At 50.8% G+C, this 16,525-nt stretch overlaps 1 protein-coding gene across 1 annotated transcript in view; it reads right to left on the reverse strand.

Annotated features, from left to right (window-relative positions):
* The window catches only part of LOC115193449 (leucine-rich melanocyte differentiation-associated protein-like), a 142,814-nt gene that overhangs the window by 24,629 nt on the left and 101,660 nt on the right, over nt 1-16,525 (reverse strand). The window contains exon 5 of the mRNA XM_029752137.1: nt 12,136-12,220. Coding sequence (XP_029607997.1) covers nt 12,136-12,220 — 85 coding nt within the window. The remainder of the gene's footprint in view (nt 1-12,135; nt 12,221-16,525) is intronic.

Below are 16,525 nucleotides of genomic sequence, written 5' to 3' on the forward strand. Positions count from 1 at the left end.
CCCCCTTTGCTGCTATAACAGCCTACACTATTATGGGAAGGCTTTCCACTAGATGTTGGAACATTGCTACCAGGACTTGCTTCCATTCAGCCAAAAGAACATTAGTGAGGTTGGGCACTGATGTTGGGTGATTAGGCCTGCCTCGCAGTCGGCGTTCCAATTCCTCCCAAAGGTGTTAGATGGAAATGAGGTCAGGGCTCTGTGCAGGCCAGTCAAGAACTTCCACACCGACCTCGACAAACCATTTCTTTATGGACCTCGCTTTGTGCATGGGGGCATTGTCATGCTAAAACAGGAAAGGGACATCCCCGAACTTTTGCCACAAAGTTGGAAGCACAGAATTGTCTAGAATGTCCTTGAATGCTGTAGCATTAAGATTTCTCTTTACTGGAACTAAGGGGCCTAGACCGAACCATGAAAAACAGCCCCAGACCATTATTTCTCCTCCACCAAACTTTACAGTTAGTACATGCATTCCGGCAGGTAGCGTTCTCCTGGCATCCGTCAAATCCACATTCGTCCGTCGGACTGCCAGATGGTAAAGCGTGAGTCCAATGGCGGTGAGCTTTACACCACTCCAGCCGACGCTTGGCATTGCACATGGTGATCTTAGGCTTGTGTGAGGTTGCTCTGCCATGGAAACCCATTTTATGAAGGTCCCGAGGAACAGTTCTTGTGCTGATGTTGCTTCCAGAGGCAGTTTGGAACTCGGTAGTGAGTGTTGCAAAGGAGGACAGACGATTTCTACGCGCTACGGGCTTCAGCACTCTGCAATTCCCCTTCTGTTAGCTTGTGTGGCCTACCACTTCGCGGCTGAGCCGTTGTTGCTCCTAGACATTTCCACTTCACAATAACATCACTTACAGTTGACTGAGGCAGCTCTAGCAAGGCAGAAATTTGACGAACTGACTTGTTGGAAAGGTGGCATCCTATGACGGTGCCACGTTCAAATTCACTGAGCTCTTCAGTACGGGCCATTCTACTGCCTATATTTATGGAGATTGCATGGCTGTGTGCTTGATTTTATACACCTGTCAGCAACGGGTGTGGCTGAAATAGCCGAATCCACTAATTTGAAGAGGTGTCCACATACAACACTACTACATGTCCAAAACAACACTACATGTCCACTACATGTCCAACAACACTACATGTCCAAAAGTATCTCTGGTCAACCACCTAAAATACAGTACTGATCACCCACCTAAAATACAGTACTGATCACCCACTTAAAATACAGTACTGTTCACCCACCTAAAATACAGTACTGATCACCCACTTAAAATACAGTACTGTTCACCCACCTAAAATACAGTACTGATCACCCACCTAAAATACAGTACTGATCACCCACCTAAAATACAGTACTGATTACCCACATAAATTACTGTACTGATCACCCATCTAAATTACAGTACTGATTACCCACCTAAATTACAGTACTGATTGCCCATCTAAATTACAGTACTGATTACCCTCCTAAAATACAGTTCTGATTACCCATCTAAAATACAGTACTGATTACCTTCCTAAAATACAGTTCTGATCACCCATCTAAATTACAGTACTGATTACCCACCTAAATTACAGTACTGATTACCCATCTAAATTACAGTACTGATTACCCAACTAAATGACAGTACTGATTACCCCCCTAAAATACAGTACTGATTACCCATCTAAAATACAGTACTCATTACCCTCCTAAAATACAGTTCTGATCACCCATCTAAATTACAGTACTGATTACCCATCTAAATTACAGTACTGATCACCCATCTAAATTACAGTACTGATTACCCACCTAAATTGCAGTACTGATTACCTATCTAAATTACAGTACTGATCACCCATCTAAATTACAGTACTGATTACCCACCTAAATTGCAGTACTGATTACCCATCTAAATTACAGTACTGATCACCCATCTAAATTACAGTACTGATTACCCATCTAAATTACAGTACTGATTACCCACCTAAATTGCAGTACTGATTACTCATCTAAATTACAGTACTGATTACCCATCTAAATTACAGTACTGATTACCCATCTAAATTACAGTACTGATTACCCACCTAAATTACAGTACTGATTACCCATCTAAATTACAGTACTGATTACCCACCTAAATTGCAGTACTGATTACCCATCTAAATTACAGTACTGATTACCCATCTAAATTACAGTACTGATCACCCACCTAAATTGCAGTACTGATTACCCATCTAAATTACAGTACTGATTACCCATCTAAATTACAGTACTGATTACCCACCTAAATTACAGTACTGATTACCCACCTAAATTACAGTACTGATTACCCACCTAAATTACAGTACTGATTACCCACCTAAATTACAGTACTGATTACCCACCTAAATTACAGTACTGATTACCTCCTCTCTCTGCTCTCTCTCTCTCTTTGTCCCTTATATCTACACCCCTTTCTCCCTCCATCTCTTCCATCTCTCCATTTCCATCCCCTTACCTCACTCTATCCCACCCACCTTTCTGTCTTCCTCTCCCCCTTCCACTTCTCACCCACAGCTCTGTCTTCTAGCTGCTCCCCTGTCTCTCCAGCGTGGCCTGACAGCCCATTCCTCATCATTTCCCTGTACTCTCCCCCTAATGGTTCTGCTGCTCTGAACGCTTCCAGATGTTTGTTTATTTGTTGTGCCTCGACTGTAAAACAGTTTACTCTTAGTTTGGATGCCTTCCCGGGATGGGATGTGTATGTGTGTGGGTGTGTGTGTGTTTGTGGGTGTGTGTGTGTGTGTGTGTGGTGTGTGTGTGTGTATATGTTTGTGGGTGTGTGTGTGTGTGTGTGTGTGTGTGGTGTGTGTGTGTGTGTGTGTGTGTGTATATGTGTGTGGGTGTGTGTGTGTATGTGTGTGGGTGTGTGCGTGTGTGTGTGTATGTGTGTGGGTGTGTGTATGTGTGTGTGCACATGTGTGTGTGTTTATTGAGCGCTGTAGAGCCACAGATCGCCCCCATGTGTAAAAAAGCAAACTGCAAGGCAAACGTGAGAAGTCCCATGGGTGTCGTTAGTGTGTGTGTGTGTATGTGTATGTGTGTGTGTGTGTGTGTGTGTGTCTGCGTACGTTAGAGGGTTTGAAGGCTTTGAAGGCTTGCTTTCCTCCAGGGTTTTAATAGCAGTTGTGCACCATATAAAATACATACATACTAAGCATCTGGAAGCAGTCCCAGAATGAGAGCATTAAGCTAGGCCTCATGGCATTTCTCTTTGTTTATTCTCTGTTTACTTAGCCGTTCATACACTGGGATCACTTTCATTTAGGCCTGTCACTGTTGAAGAATGGACCACATCAAACAGTCTGGTCCATTAAAGAGCCGTGGCTGATGCCCAAGACATATATAAATATGTAGAGAATCGTAACTTTTAACGGGAAGAAAAAACGTTTATTTCAACTACAGAGTCCTGTACAGAAATAGATCGATCAGAAGTAGTAGTTGTTGTCGTACATGTTTTACGCCTCCAGATAACTACATCTAATAAACTGGGGATCTCTGAGAACATTATATTGTCAGATAATGACATGTTGTTAAACTATTAAGCACGTTTGACAGGTTTTATTATAATTCTATATTACCTATAGTAAGTCATTATGGAGTAATGCTCCATTTAAACTCTGTAGGTATTTATGATTAGATACTTAATAATAATAATTTGTCTATTAGTTATGTTGTGAGGACAAACTTTAGTCCGAGACCTCTCATTGGGAGATGAAATCCACAATGTTATGTATTCTGCTGGTGAGATACATTTTGACACAGTGCTCTGCTCCAAACATGAGGTGTCATCGAGAAGAGTGCTTTAAATCTGGGACTGCCAGCCTGTCAGAGAGCTTAAACCAGAGCTGACAGTAGAGGAGGTCCCTAAGACCTCTACTGGGGACTCTGCTCCTCAGGCCTCTCTCCTGAACTAGTCACTCTACTCCCCTCTGTGTCCTCCTGGCCTGCTCCAAGACACCACAGTCTCCCTCTCTCTTTACTCCCTCTCCTAGCCTCTTGTTTTTAGTCTCTCCTCCTCCTTCCTCTATTGTCTCCCAGACTCACTCTTTCTATTCTGTCTCTGTGTCTCTCTCTCTCTCCCTCTCGCTGTGTCCCCGCTCTCCACCTGGGCACTGACCTGCAACCGCTGGCTCCTCACTGGAGCTCTAGACTGCAGTAATTACTAGTGGCAGCTGGGCTCTGGGGCCCCTATAACATCAGTAGAGAGAGATATAAAGAGATGGTGAGTGAGTGTGCGTGCGTGCGTGCATGCGTGTGTGTGTGTGTGTGTGTGTGTGTGTGTGTGTGTGAGTGAGTGTGTGTGAGTGTGTGTGTGTGTGTGTGTGTGTGTGTGTGTGTAGCGACATGGGGCTGTCAGACCTGCTAGCTACATCCCACCGACCGGGGCCATTTAGGTGAACACAGACAGACATCCCTGGACCACAATTCATCAAACCACAGTTCAATATAACTGATACTTTATCACAGATATATGGTGAACCATTAAAAGGGATTATGAACTTTATCACCAATATCTAATAATAATATGTATTATGATAATATACCATACTAAAACCTCTACAGTGATAAAGTGTATCAACCATTTCTGTTAGCAAAGCGTGACAGTGTCTATTGAAAGGTCCTCATCTGACAGTGGAAGTAGATAGAAGGTAGGAACCCAGAGAGTTATAGTAGTGGCTCCCCCATAATAATTCTATAGAATATGTTTCAAAAGAATAAATAAACAAGTGGGTTGTCGTGCTGTAAGGAGTGAGGCGGACTGAGGCGGAGTGAGGCGGACTGAGGCGGACTGAGGCGGACTGAGGCGGACTGAGGCGAAGTGAGGCGGAGTGAGGCGGAGTGAGGCGGACTGAGGCGGACTGAGGCGAAGTGAGGCGGAGTGAGGCGGACTGAGGCGGAGTGAGGCGGACTGAGGCGGACTGAGGCGGAGTGAGGCGGAGTGAGGCGGAGTGAGGCGGAGTGAGGCGGACTGAGGCGGAGTGAGGCGGAGTGAGGCGGAGTGAGGCGGACTGAGGCGGAGTGAGGCGGACTGAGGCGGAGTGAGGCGGACTGAGGCGGACTGAGGCGGAGTGAGGCGGACTGAGGCGGACTGAGGCGGAGTGAGGCGGACTGAGGCGGACTGAGGCGGAGTGAGGCGGACTGAGGCGGAGTGAGGCGGACTGAGGCGGACTGAGGCGGACTGAGGCGGACTGAGGCGGAGTGAGGCGGACTGAGGCGGACTGAGGCGGAGTGAGGCGGACTGAGGCGGACTGAGGCGGACTGAGGCGAAGTGAGGCGGAGTGAGGCGGAGTGAGGCGGACTGAGGCGGACTGAGGCGAAGTGAGGCGGAGTGAGGCGGACTGAGGCGGAGTGAGGCGGACTGAGGCGGACTGAGGCGGAGTGAGGCGGACTGAGGCGGAGTGAGGCGGAGTGAGGCGGACTGAGGCGGAGTGAGGCGGACTGAGGCGGACTGAGGCGGAGTGAGGCGGAGTGAGGCGGAGTGAGGCGGAGTGAGGCGGACTGAGGCGGAGTGAGGCGGACTGAGGCGGAGTGAGGCGGACTGAGGCGGACTGAGGCGGAGTGAGGCGGACTGAGGCGGACTGAGGCGGAGTGAGGCGGACTGAGGCGGACTGAGGCGGAGTGAGGCGGACTGAGGCGGAGTGAGGCGGACTGAGGCGGACTGAGGCGGACTGAGGCGGACTGAGGCGGAGTGAGGCGGACTGAGGCGGACTGAGGCGGAGTGAGGCGGACTGAGGCGGACTGAGGCGGACTGAGGCGGACTGAGGCGAAGTGAGGCGGAGTGAGGCGGAGTGAGGCGGACTGAGGCGGACTGAGGCGAAGTGAGGCGGAGTGAGGCGGACTGAGGCGGAGTGAGGCGGACTGAGGCGGACTGAGGCGGAGTGAGGCGGACTGAGGCGGAGTGAGGCGGAGTGAGGCGGACTGAGGCGGACTGAGGCGGACTGAGGCGGACTGAGGCGAAGTGAGGCGGAGTGAGGCGGAGTGAGGCGGACTGAGGCGGACTGAGGCGAGTGAGGCGGAGTGAGGCGGACTGAGGCGGAGTGAGGCGGACTGAGGCGGACTGAGGCGGAGTGAGGCGGACTGAGGCGGACTGAGGCGGAGTGAGGCGGAGTGAGGCGGACTGAGGCGGAGTGAGGCGGAGTGAGGCGGAGTGAGGCGGACTGAGGCGGAGTGAGGCGGACTGAGGCGGAGTGAGGCGGACTGAGGCGGACTGAGGCGGAGTGAGGCGGACTGAGGCGGACTGAGGCGGAGTGAGGCGGACTGAGGCGGACTGAGGCGGAGTGAGGCGGACTGAGGCGGAGTGAGGCGGACTGAGGCGGACTGAGGCGGACTGAGGCGGACTGAGGCGGAGTGAGGCGGACTGAGGCGGACTGAGGCGGAGTGAGGCGGACTGAGGCGGACTGAGGCGGACTGAGGCAGACTGAGGCGAAGTGAGGCGGAGTGAGGCGGAGTGAGGCGGACTGAGGCGGACTGAGGCGAAGTGAGGCGGAGTGAGGCGGACTGAGGCGGAGTGAGGCGGACTGAGGCGGACCTGAGGCGGACTGAGGCGAAGTGAGGCGGAGTGAGGCGGACGTGAGGCGGAGTGAGGCGGACTGAGGCGGAGTGAGGCGGAGTGAGGCGGACTGAGGCGGAGTGAGGCGGACTGAGGCGGACTGAGGCGGAGTGAGGCCTGGAGGCGGAGTGAGGCGGACTGAGGCGGACTGAGGCGGAGTGAGGCGGACTGAGGCGGACTGAGGCGGAGTGAGGCGGACTGAGGCGGAGTGAGGCGGACTGAGGCGGACTGAGGCGGACTGAGGCGGACTGAGGCGGAGTGAGGCGGACTGAGGCGGACTGAGGCGGAGTGAGGCGGACTGAGGCGGACTGAGGCGGACTGAGGCGGACTGAGGCGGAGTGAGGCGGACTGAGGCGGACTGAGGCGGAGTGAGGCGGACTGAGGCGGACTGAGGCGGAGTGAGGCGGACTGAGGCGGAGTGAGGCGGACTGAGGCGGACTGAGGCGGACTGAGGCGGACTGAGGCGGAGTGAGGCGGACTGAGGCGGACTGAGGCGGAGTGAGGCGGACTGAGGCGGACTGAGGCGGACTGAGGCAGACTGAGGCGAAGTGAGGCGGAGTGAGGCGGAGTGAGGCGGACTGAGGCGGACTGAGGCGAAGTGAGGCGGAGTGAGGCGGACTGAGGCGGAGTGAGGCGGACTGAGGCGGACTGAGGCGGAGTGAGGCGGACTGAGGCGGAGTGAGGCGGAGTGAGGCGGACTGAGGCGGAGTGAGGCGGACTGAGGCGGACTGAGGCGGAGTGAGGCGGAGTGAGGCGGAGTGAGGCGGAGTGAGGCGGACTGAGGCGGACTGAGGCGGAGTGAGGCGGACTGAGGCGGAGTGAGGCGGACTGAGGCGGACTGAGGCGGACTGAGGCGGACTGAGGCGGAGTGAGGCGGACTGAGGCGGACTGAGGCGGAGTGAGGCGGACTGAGGCGGACTGAGGCGGACTGAGGCAGACTGAGGCGAAGTGAGGCGGAGTGAGGCGGAGTGAGGCGGACTGAGGCGGACTGAGGCGGAGTGAGGCGGAGTGAGGCGGACTGAGGCGGAGTGAGGCGGACTGAGGCGGACTGAGGCGGAGTGAGGCGGACTGAGGCGGAGTGAGGCGGAGTGAGGCGGACTGAGGCGGACTGAGGCGGACTGAGGCGGACTGAGGCGAAGTGAGGCGGAGTGAGGCGGAGTGAGGCGGACTGAGGCGGACTGAGGCGAAGTGAGGCGGAGTGAGGCGGACTGAGGCGGAGTGAGGCGGACTGAGGCGGACTGAGGCGGAGTGAGGCGGACTGAGGCGGACTGAGGCGGAGTGAGGCGGAGTGAGGCGGACTGAGGCGGAGTGAGGCGGAGTGAGGCGGAGTGAGGCGGACTGAGGCGGAGTGAGGCGGACTGAGGCGGAGTGAGGCGGACTGAGGCGGACTGAGGCGGAGTGAGGCGGACTGAGGCGGACTGAGGCGGAGTGAGGCGGACTGAGGCGGACTGAGGCGGAGTGAGGCGGACTGAGGCGGAGTGAGGCGGACTGAGGCGGACTGAGGCGGACTGAGGCGGACTGAGGCGGAGTGAGGCGGACTGAGGCGGACTGAGGCGGACTGAGGCAGACTGAGGCGAAGTGAGGCGGAGTGAGGCGGAGTGAGGCGGACTGAGGCGGACTGAGGCGAAGTGAGGCGGAGTGAGGCGGACTGAGGCGGAGTGAGGCGGACTGAGGCGGACTGAGGCGGAGTGAGGCGGACTGAGGCGGAGTGAGGCGGAGTGAGGCGGACTGAGGCGGAGTGAGGCGGACTGAGGCGGACTGAGGCGGAGTGAGGCGGAGTGAGGCGGAGTGAGGCGGAGTGAGGCGGACTGAGGCGGAGTGAGGCGGACTGAGGCGGAGTGAGGCGGACTGAGGCGGACTGAGGCGGAGTGAGGCGGACTGAGGCGGACTGAGGCGGAGTGAGGCGGACTGAGGCGGACTGAGGCGGAGTGAGGCGGACTGAGGCGGAGTGAGGCGGACTGAGGCGGACTGAGGCGGACTGAGGCGGACTGAGGCGGAGTGAGGCGGACTGAGGCGGACTGAGGCGGAGTGAGGCGGACTGAGGCGGACTGAGGCGGACTGAGGCAGACTGAGGCGGAGTGAGGCGGAGTGAGGCGGAGTGAGGCGGACTGAGGCGGACTGAGGCGAAGTGAGGCGGAGTGAGGCGGACTGAGGCGGAGTGAGGCGGACTGAGGCGGACTGAGGCGGAGTGAGGCGGACTGAGGCGGAGTGAGGCGGAGTGAGGCGGACTGAGGCGGACTGAGGCGGACTGAGGCGGACTGAGGCGAAGTGAGGCGGAGTGAGGCGGAGTGAGGCGGACTGAGGCGGACTGAGGCGAAGTGAGGCGGAGTGAGGCGGACTGAGGCGGAGTGAGGCGGACTGAGGCGGACTGAGGCGGAGTGAGGCGGACTGAGGCGGACTGAGGCGGAGTGAGGCGGAGTGAGGCGGACTGAGGCGGAGTGAGGCGGACTGAGGCGGAGTGAGGCGGACTGAGGCGGACTGAGGCGGAGTGAGGCGGACTGAGGCGGACTGAGGCGGAGTGAGGCGGACTGAGGCGGACTGAGGCGGAGTGAGGCGGACTGAGGCGGAGTGAGGCGGACTGAGGCGGACTGAGGCGGACTGAGGCGGACTGAGGCGGAGTGAGGCGGACTGAGGCGGACTGAGGCGGACTGAGGCGGACTGAGGCGGACTGAGGCGGAGTGAGGCGGACTGAGGCGGAGTGAGGCGGACTGAGGCGGACTGAGGCGGAGTGAGGCGGACTGAGGCGGACTGAGGCGGAGTGAGGCGGACTGAGGCGGACTGAGGCGGGGGACCTATAGAGGACATGAGGGTTAAAGATGAGGGTTGTGTTATTGAAGGCTGCAGCACTAGCGTCATAAACATAACAAATGGTGACTTTCGACTCACCACGGCCCAGATCTAGGAGGGAGGGAGAAATATCTCACATGTCAGATCCTCTCACCTTTTAATGGACTGTTCCCTGTCCGGCTGATGTTCACAAAGCATAGTTTCTCTCTGGTTGTGTCCCAAATGGCACCCTAGTCCCTATGGGTTTCCTTATGGGCCCTGGTCAACAGTAGTGCACGATAAAATGAATAGAGGGCCATTTGGGACTCTCTCTGTCCCTCTCCCTACATCACAGGGAAAGCTGCTGGTCAGTCACTGTGTAATTGATCTGTCCTTGGCACTGGGTGGGAGGAGGGGTGTGTGTGTGCGTGTGTGTGTGTGTGGTGCTCACTGTTGACCTCTTGAGCTGGCCCTCTATGGAGTTTGGCGCATCACAGCGGCAGAGATAAAGAGCATGCTTATAGTTACTACCCTGCTGTGAGGTCTGGTACCATGGCCTCAGGGTCGGTCACACAACATCTCTACAGACACAAACAACCAGTGGCCTTGTATTTCTACTACAAACCTGGCCACTGCAGCTATACTTTGTCGGATCTTCATTTTACCAGTTTTTCACAGCAGGAAAATAATCCTGCAGCAACAGGAAATGTGAATTATTGTGTGGATTATAATAAAATTGTCATTTTTCTAGGGGTTGAAAAAAAATTGTAAGGGAAAATCTATTTAAAATTTTAGAGGAAACTACTAACTTTGGAAGCCTTTTGAAATCTTGAATACACTACAAGTTTTCATTTCCTGCAACAACAGGGTGATCAAATGAAGATCCTATACCTGTAGCTAACACAGTGGTGGTGAACAGACAGCAGCACCAACACATTTCAAATAGAATGGAATATAGTTTCTTTGTCTGTTCCTATGCACTGTTATATTTATTATGATCATTTACTGTAAGAAAGATGCATAAAAAATGTATGCTTCTGATATTAACGCTATTGTATAGCAAATGCTTCTCATCAATATAATATAAAACATATTTTCTGCTAAAACAGAGGCAGTACATGTTAATCCCTTCCATACATTAGATCAGAATAAGACATAATCAATGACTAGCATCAACAGATCAAGGAGAGTTGACATACACACTTCCACACATACATCAAATCAACAGTTTCAACCTAGATTATACATTTCAGCATTCATCAACAACTCAAACAGATGACAAAAGACAGACTATGATCTAATATAAATCTAAAGTCCACTATTCTCTCACTCCGGTTAATCAATAAGAAGAAAAACATCATATTCGTTTACATGATCAAAGGGCTTTCCCTTTAATGAACATCATTAAGACGAAGGCTATTAATACACACTGTACTGAAGTTGTTCATTCTCTATCTCATTCTCTGATGAGTGTGTGGAGTAGAGAGGGGTCGCCAAATAGGGAGGAGAGATCTCTCTGGAGTAGAGAGGGGTCGCCAAATAGGGAGGAGAGATCTCTCTGGAGTAGAGAGGGGTCGCCAAATAGGGAGGAGAGATCTCTCTGGAGTAGAGAGGGGTCGCCAAATAGGGAGGAGAGATCTCTCTGGAGTAGAGAGGGGTCGCCAAATAGAGAGGAGAGATCTCTCTGAAGTAGACAGGGGTCATCAAATAGAGAGGAGAGATCTCTCTGGAGTAGAGAGGGGTCGCCAAATAGAGAGGAGAGATCTCTCTGGAGTAGAGAGGGGTCGCCAAATAGAGAGGAGAGATCTCTCTGGAGTAGACAGGGGTCATCAAATAGAGAGGAGAGATCTCTCTGGAGTAGAGAGGGGTCGCCAAAGATTAGGGAGGAGAGATCTCTCTGGAGTAGAGAGGGGTCATCAAATAGAGAGGAGAGATCTCTCTGGAGTAGAGAGGGGTCGCCAAATAGAGAGGAGAGATCTCTCTGGAGTAGAGAGGGGTCGCCAAATAGGGAGGAGAGATCTCTCTGGAGTAGAGAGGGGTCATCAAATAGGGAGGAGAGATCTCTCTGGAGTAGAGAGGGGTCGCCAAATAGAGAGGAGAGATCTCTCTGGAGTAGAGAGGGGTCGCCAAATAGGGAGGAGAGATCTCTCTGGAGTAGAGAGGGGTCATCAAATAGGGAGGAGAGATCTCTCTGGAGTAGAGAGGGGTCATCAAATAGGGAGGAGAGATCTCTCTGGAGTAGAGAGGGGTCGCCAAATAGAGAGGAGAGATCTCTCTGGAGTAGAGAGGGGTCGCCAAATAGGAAGGAGAGATCTCTCTGGAGTAGAGAGGGGTCGCCAAATAGGGAGGAGAGATCTCTCTGGAGTAGAGAGGGGTCATCAAATAGAGAGGAGAGATCTCTCTGGAGTAGAGAGGGGTCATCAAATAGGGAGGAGAGATCTCTCTGGAGTAGAGAGGGGTCGCCAAATAGAGAGGAGAGATCTCTCTGGAGTAGAGAGGGGTCGCCAAATAGGGAGGAGAGATCTCTCTGGAGTAGAGAGGGGTCGCCAAATAGGGAGGAGAGATCTCTCTGGAGTAGAGAGAGGACATCAGATAGGGAGGAGAGATCTCTCTGGAGTAGAGAGGGGTCATCAAATAGAGAGAGGACATCAGATACGACATCAGATAGGGAGGAGGGAGAGAGGACATCAGATAGGGAGGAGAGATCTCTCTGGAGTAGAGAGAGGACATCAAATAGGGAGGAGACAACAACTTTACCATGTTTTTTTTACATTTTCTTTACCTTTGTGGTTCTTGCCATCTCTAGAGCCTCTGGGTAGAGGGGTGTAGAGTGTGGAGGGACTCTCAGACTTAGGGTCACCTGGGGCCTGAGGAAAGGAAACACACACTCACACTTTACTATTTAGATTGTAGAGGAAAAACATGTCCTCTGCTATCAGACAAATACAGAGAGAGAGAGAAATATATACAGAGAGAGAAAGAGGGAGAGAGAGAATGAGAGAGAGAGAGAGAGAACTGATTCAGAAAGAGAAAGAAAGATACAGAAGGAGAGAGGTAGAGGGATTTCATTGCCGTGACTGATTGTCCAAGTGCCATGAATTATATTGATGAGGACAGCAAATGTTGAAGCTCCATTCCTGTGTCATGGTGAGGGAAGCAGCACGCCGGGCCAGATCACCTTTCATTCCTGTGTCATGGTGAGGGAAGCAGCACAATGGGCCAGATCACCTTTCATTCCTGTGTTATGTTGAGGGAAGCAGCACACCAGGCCAGATCACCTTTCATTCCTGTGTCATGGTGAGGGAAGCAGCACAACGGGCCAGATCACCTTTCATTCCTGTGTTATGTTGAGGGAAGCAGCACACCAGGCCAGATCACCTTTCATTCCTGTGTTATGTTGAGGGAAGCAGCACACCAGGCCAGATCACCTTTCATTCCTGTGTTATGTTGGGGGAAGCAGCACACCAGGCCAGATCACCTTTCATTCCTGTGTTATGTTGAGGGAAGCAGCACACCAGGCCAGATCACCTTTCATTCAGGTGTTATGTTGGGGGAAGCAGCACACCAGGCCAGATCACCTTTCATTCCTGTGTTATGTTGAGGGAAGCAGCACACCAGCCAGATCACCTTTCATTCCTGTGTTATGTTGAGGGAAGCAGCACACCAGGCCAGATCACCTGTCATTCCTGTGTTATGTTGAGGGAAGCAGCACACCAGGCCAGATCACCTTTCATTCCTGTGTTATGTTGGGGGAAGCAGCACACCAGGCCAGATCACCTTTCATTCCTGTGTTATGTTGGGGGAAGCAGCACACCAGGCCAGATCACCTTTCATTCCTGTGTTATGTTGGGGGAAGCAGCACACCAGGCCAGATAACCTTTCATTCCTGTGTTATGTTGGGGGAAGCAGCACACCAGGCCAGGTCACCTTTCATTCCTGTGTTATGTTGGGGGAAGCAGCACACCAGGCCAGATCACCTTTCATTCCTGTGTTATGTTGAGGGAAGCAGCACACCAGGCCAGATCACCTTTCATTCCTGTGTTATGTTGGGGGAAGCAGCACACCAGGCCAGATCACCTTTCATTCCTGTGTTATGTTGAGGGAAGCAGCACGCCAGGCCAGATCACCTTTCATTCCTGTGTTATGTTGGGGGAAGCAGCACACCAGGCCAGATTACTTTGATGTTCTGTCCCCCTCCTCTCCCCTTCCGGCCAACATCTCTGCTACTAGCTTTCAAGTTTCAGAGTTAAATCCACTGTTTTCTGAGCTCTCAGCTCTTTCAGGTTTCAGAGTTAAATCCACTGTTTTCTGAGCTCTCAGGTCTTTCAGGTTTCAGAGTTAAATCCACTGTTTTCTGAGCTCTCAGCTCTTTCAGGTTTCAGAGTTAAATCCACTGTTTTCTGAGCTCTCAGCTCTTTCAGGTTTCAGAGTTAAATCCACTGTTTTCTGAGCTCTCAGCTCTTTCAGGTTTCAGAGTTAAATCCACTGTTTTCTGAGCTCTCAGCTCTTTCAGGTTTCAGAGTTAAATCCACTGTTTTCTGAGCTCTCAGCTCTTTCAGGTTTCAGAGTTAAATCCACTGTTTTCTGAGCTCTCAGCTCTTTCAGGTTTCAGAGTTAAATCCACTGTTTTCTGAGCTCTCAGCTCTTTCAGGTTTCAGAGTTAAATCCACTGTTTTCTGAGCTCTCAGCTCTTTCAGGTTTCAGAGTTAAATCCACTGTTTTCTGAGCTCTCAGCTCTTTCAGGTTTCAGAGTTAAATCCACTGTTTTCTGAGCTCTCAGCTCTTTCAGGTTTCAGAGTTAAATCCACTGTTTTCTGAGCTCTCAGCTCTTTCAGGTTTCAGAGTTAAATCCACTGTTTTCTGAGCTCTCAGCTCTTTCAGGTTTCAGAGTTAAATCCACTGTTTTCTGAGCTCTCAGCTCTTTCAGGTTTCAGAGTTAAATCCACTGTTTTCTGAGCTCTCAGCTCTTTTAAACAGGGTGCGTTTTTTGTAAGTGTGTCGCAATATTCAAAGGGTGTTTCTAAACAGGTCACAAGTATTGTTGTTGTTGTTTTTCTTCTTCTTCTACTTCTTCTTTTTGTGCACCTTCAAGGACCCAAACATCCTGTTTTATTAGTCTTCTGTTCCCTGGACTTCTAGCTGTTTCAACAGGCACTTCATCATGAAGCAGTCCTATCTGATGCCTTTGCACAAATACTCTCCTTTCCTCTCCTGCTGGGGGGAATTCACCAGGCTTTTAATCACTAAAGTGACAAATACATATTAGAGACGATTTGGTGCTGATATTCCACTGGTGTAGCTGATTCTCTAGTCTACAGCCTCCACGCACAACCTTGAGGAACGACACCGCTGGACAATGCTAAATGAAAACACATTCTTCATTGGCGAGGAGAGTGGTGTAAATTGAAAATGATCCCATAATGTGCTTTCAGATAGGATCTCAGAAGGTCATTCCAGTACAGGCCTGGGCTGGTGAACACATGCTTTATATTACCAGAAGAAAAAGAAGAGTGGGACAAATGACATCAACGAGTTCTGGATGTAATGACTTACTGGCGAATTAGAATGGAAACATCACAAATGATCCTGTCGACATCATACTTTATATTTCTCTTCTGGGGTCAGTAGTTAGAGTGTTATAGCGATTGAAGTTAGTATTTTTTTTTACAGTGCTATATCTTACAACCAGTGATGTAGTGGTAAAATAATTGTAGGGTAAACACTGATCACTGTCAGTGGTGAGTAAATTAAGTCTCCCTAAGTTTTCAATGGGTTTTTCCATGATAGATAGGTAACACAGGAGGTTGGTGGTACCTTAATTGGGGAGGACAGGCTCGTGGTAATGACTGGAGCGGATTTGGTGGAATGGTATCAAATACATGAAACATATGGTTTCCAGGTGTTTGATGCCATTCCATTTACCCACTACCACACCACAGCTTTAAGGTAGTTTTCTACTGTACCACATCTAACAACTATTCAAGGTAGTATTGGAGGTACTGGAGGTCTCTGCTCTTAGCTCTTCAATGTGTCAGTAGTATCCTTTATATCCTAACATCCCCCAGTCATTAGGTTCTGACTACATAATAGGTCTGCGTCTTAGACATAGAATTACAACCGATAGAACAACTAACCATTGATTTGAACGGGAGTTAATGTGAATGCCCATTCTAACCAGTTCTAATTCTATGGTCTGAGAGGAAGCCCATAGAGCCTCAGAGCAATCTGCCTGCCTGGTTCATTTCCTGTCCTGCCTGTGAGATCACCGACCCTGGCCTCTGCAGGGTTGTTTGCGCTTCATTCAGAATTTAATTGAAAATGTCTCAAATTTCAATTTAATTATTGAATTTACAGGATACAGAATTGCATTTACAATTTCATTTAAAGGAAATATAACTGAATTCAGTGAAATTCAAATGCCTCTTCTATTCTATATTAGGTGTAGTCTATACAAATTCTTCTTGCACATAAAACATAAAATATGTCGTTATATACAGTACCAGTCAAAAGTTTGGACACACCTACTCATTCAAGGGTTTTCCTTTATTTTTACTATATTCTACATTGTAGAATAATAGTGAAGACATCAAAACTATGAAATAACACATATGGAATCAAATAGTAACCAAAATAGTGTTAAAAAATCAAAATAGATTTTAGATTCTTCAAAGTAGCCACGATTTGTCTTGATGACAGCTTTGCACACTCTTGGCATTCTCTTAACCAGCTTTACCTGGAATCTCACATTTGGACTCATCAGACCAAAGGACAGATTTCCACCGGTCTAATGTCCATTGCTCATGTTTCTTGACCCAAGCAAGTCTCTTCTTCTTATTGGTGTCCTTTAGTAGTGGTTTATTTGCAGCAATTCGACCATTAAGGCCTTATTCACGCAGTCTCCTCTGAACAGTTGATGTTGAGATGTGTCTGTTACTTGAACTCAGTGAAGCATTTATTTTGGCTGCAATTTCTGAGGCCGGTAAACTCTAATGAACTAATCCTCTGCAGCAGAGGTAACTCTGGGTCTTCCTTTCCTGTGGCGGTCCTCATGAGAGCCAGTTTCATCATGGCGCTTGATGGTTTTTGCGACTGCACTTGAAGATTCTTTCAAAGTTCTTGACACTTTCCGTATTGACTGACCTTCATGTCTTAAAGTAATGATGCACTGTCAT

Source organism: Salmo trutta, chromosome 5 (assembly GCF_901001165.1).
Source record: "Salmo trutta chromosome 5, fSalTru1.1, whole genome shotgun sequence".
NCBI lineage: Eukaryota > Metazoa > Chordata > Actinopteri > Salmoniformes > Salmonidae > Salmo > Salmo trutta.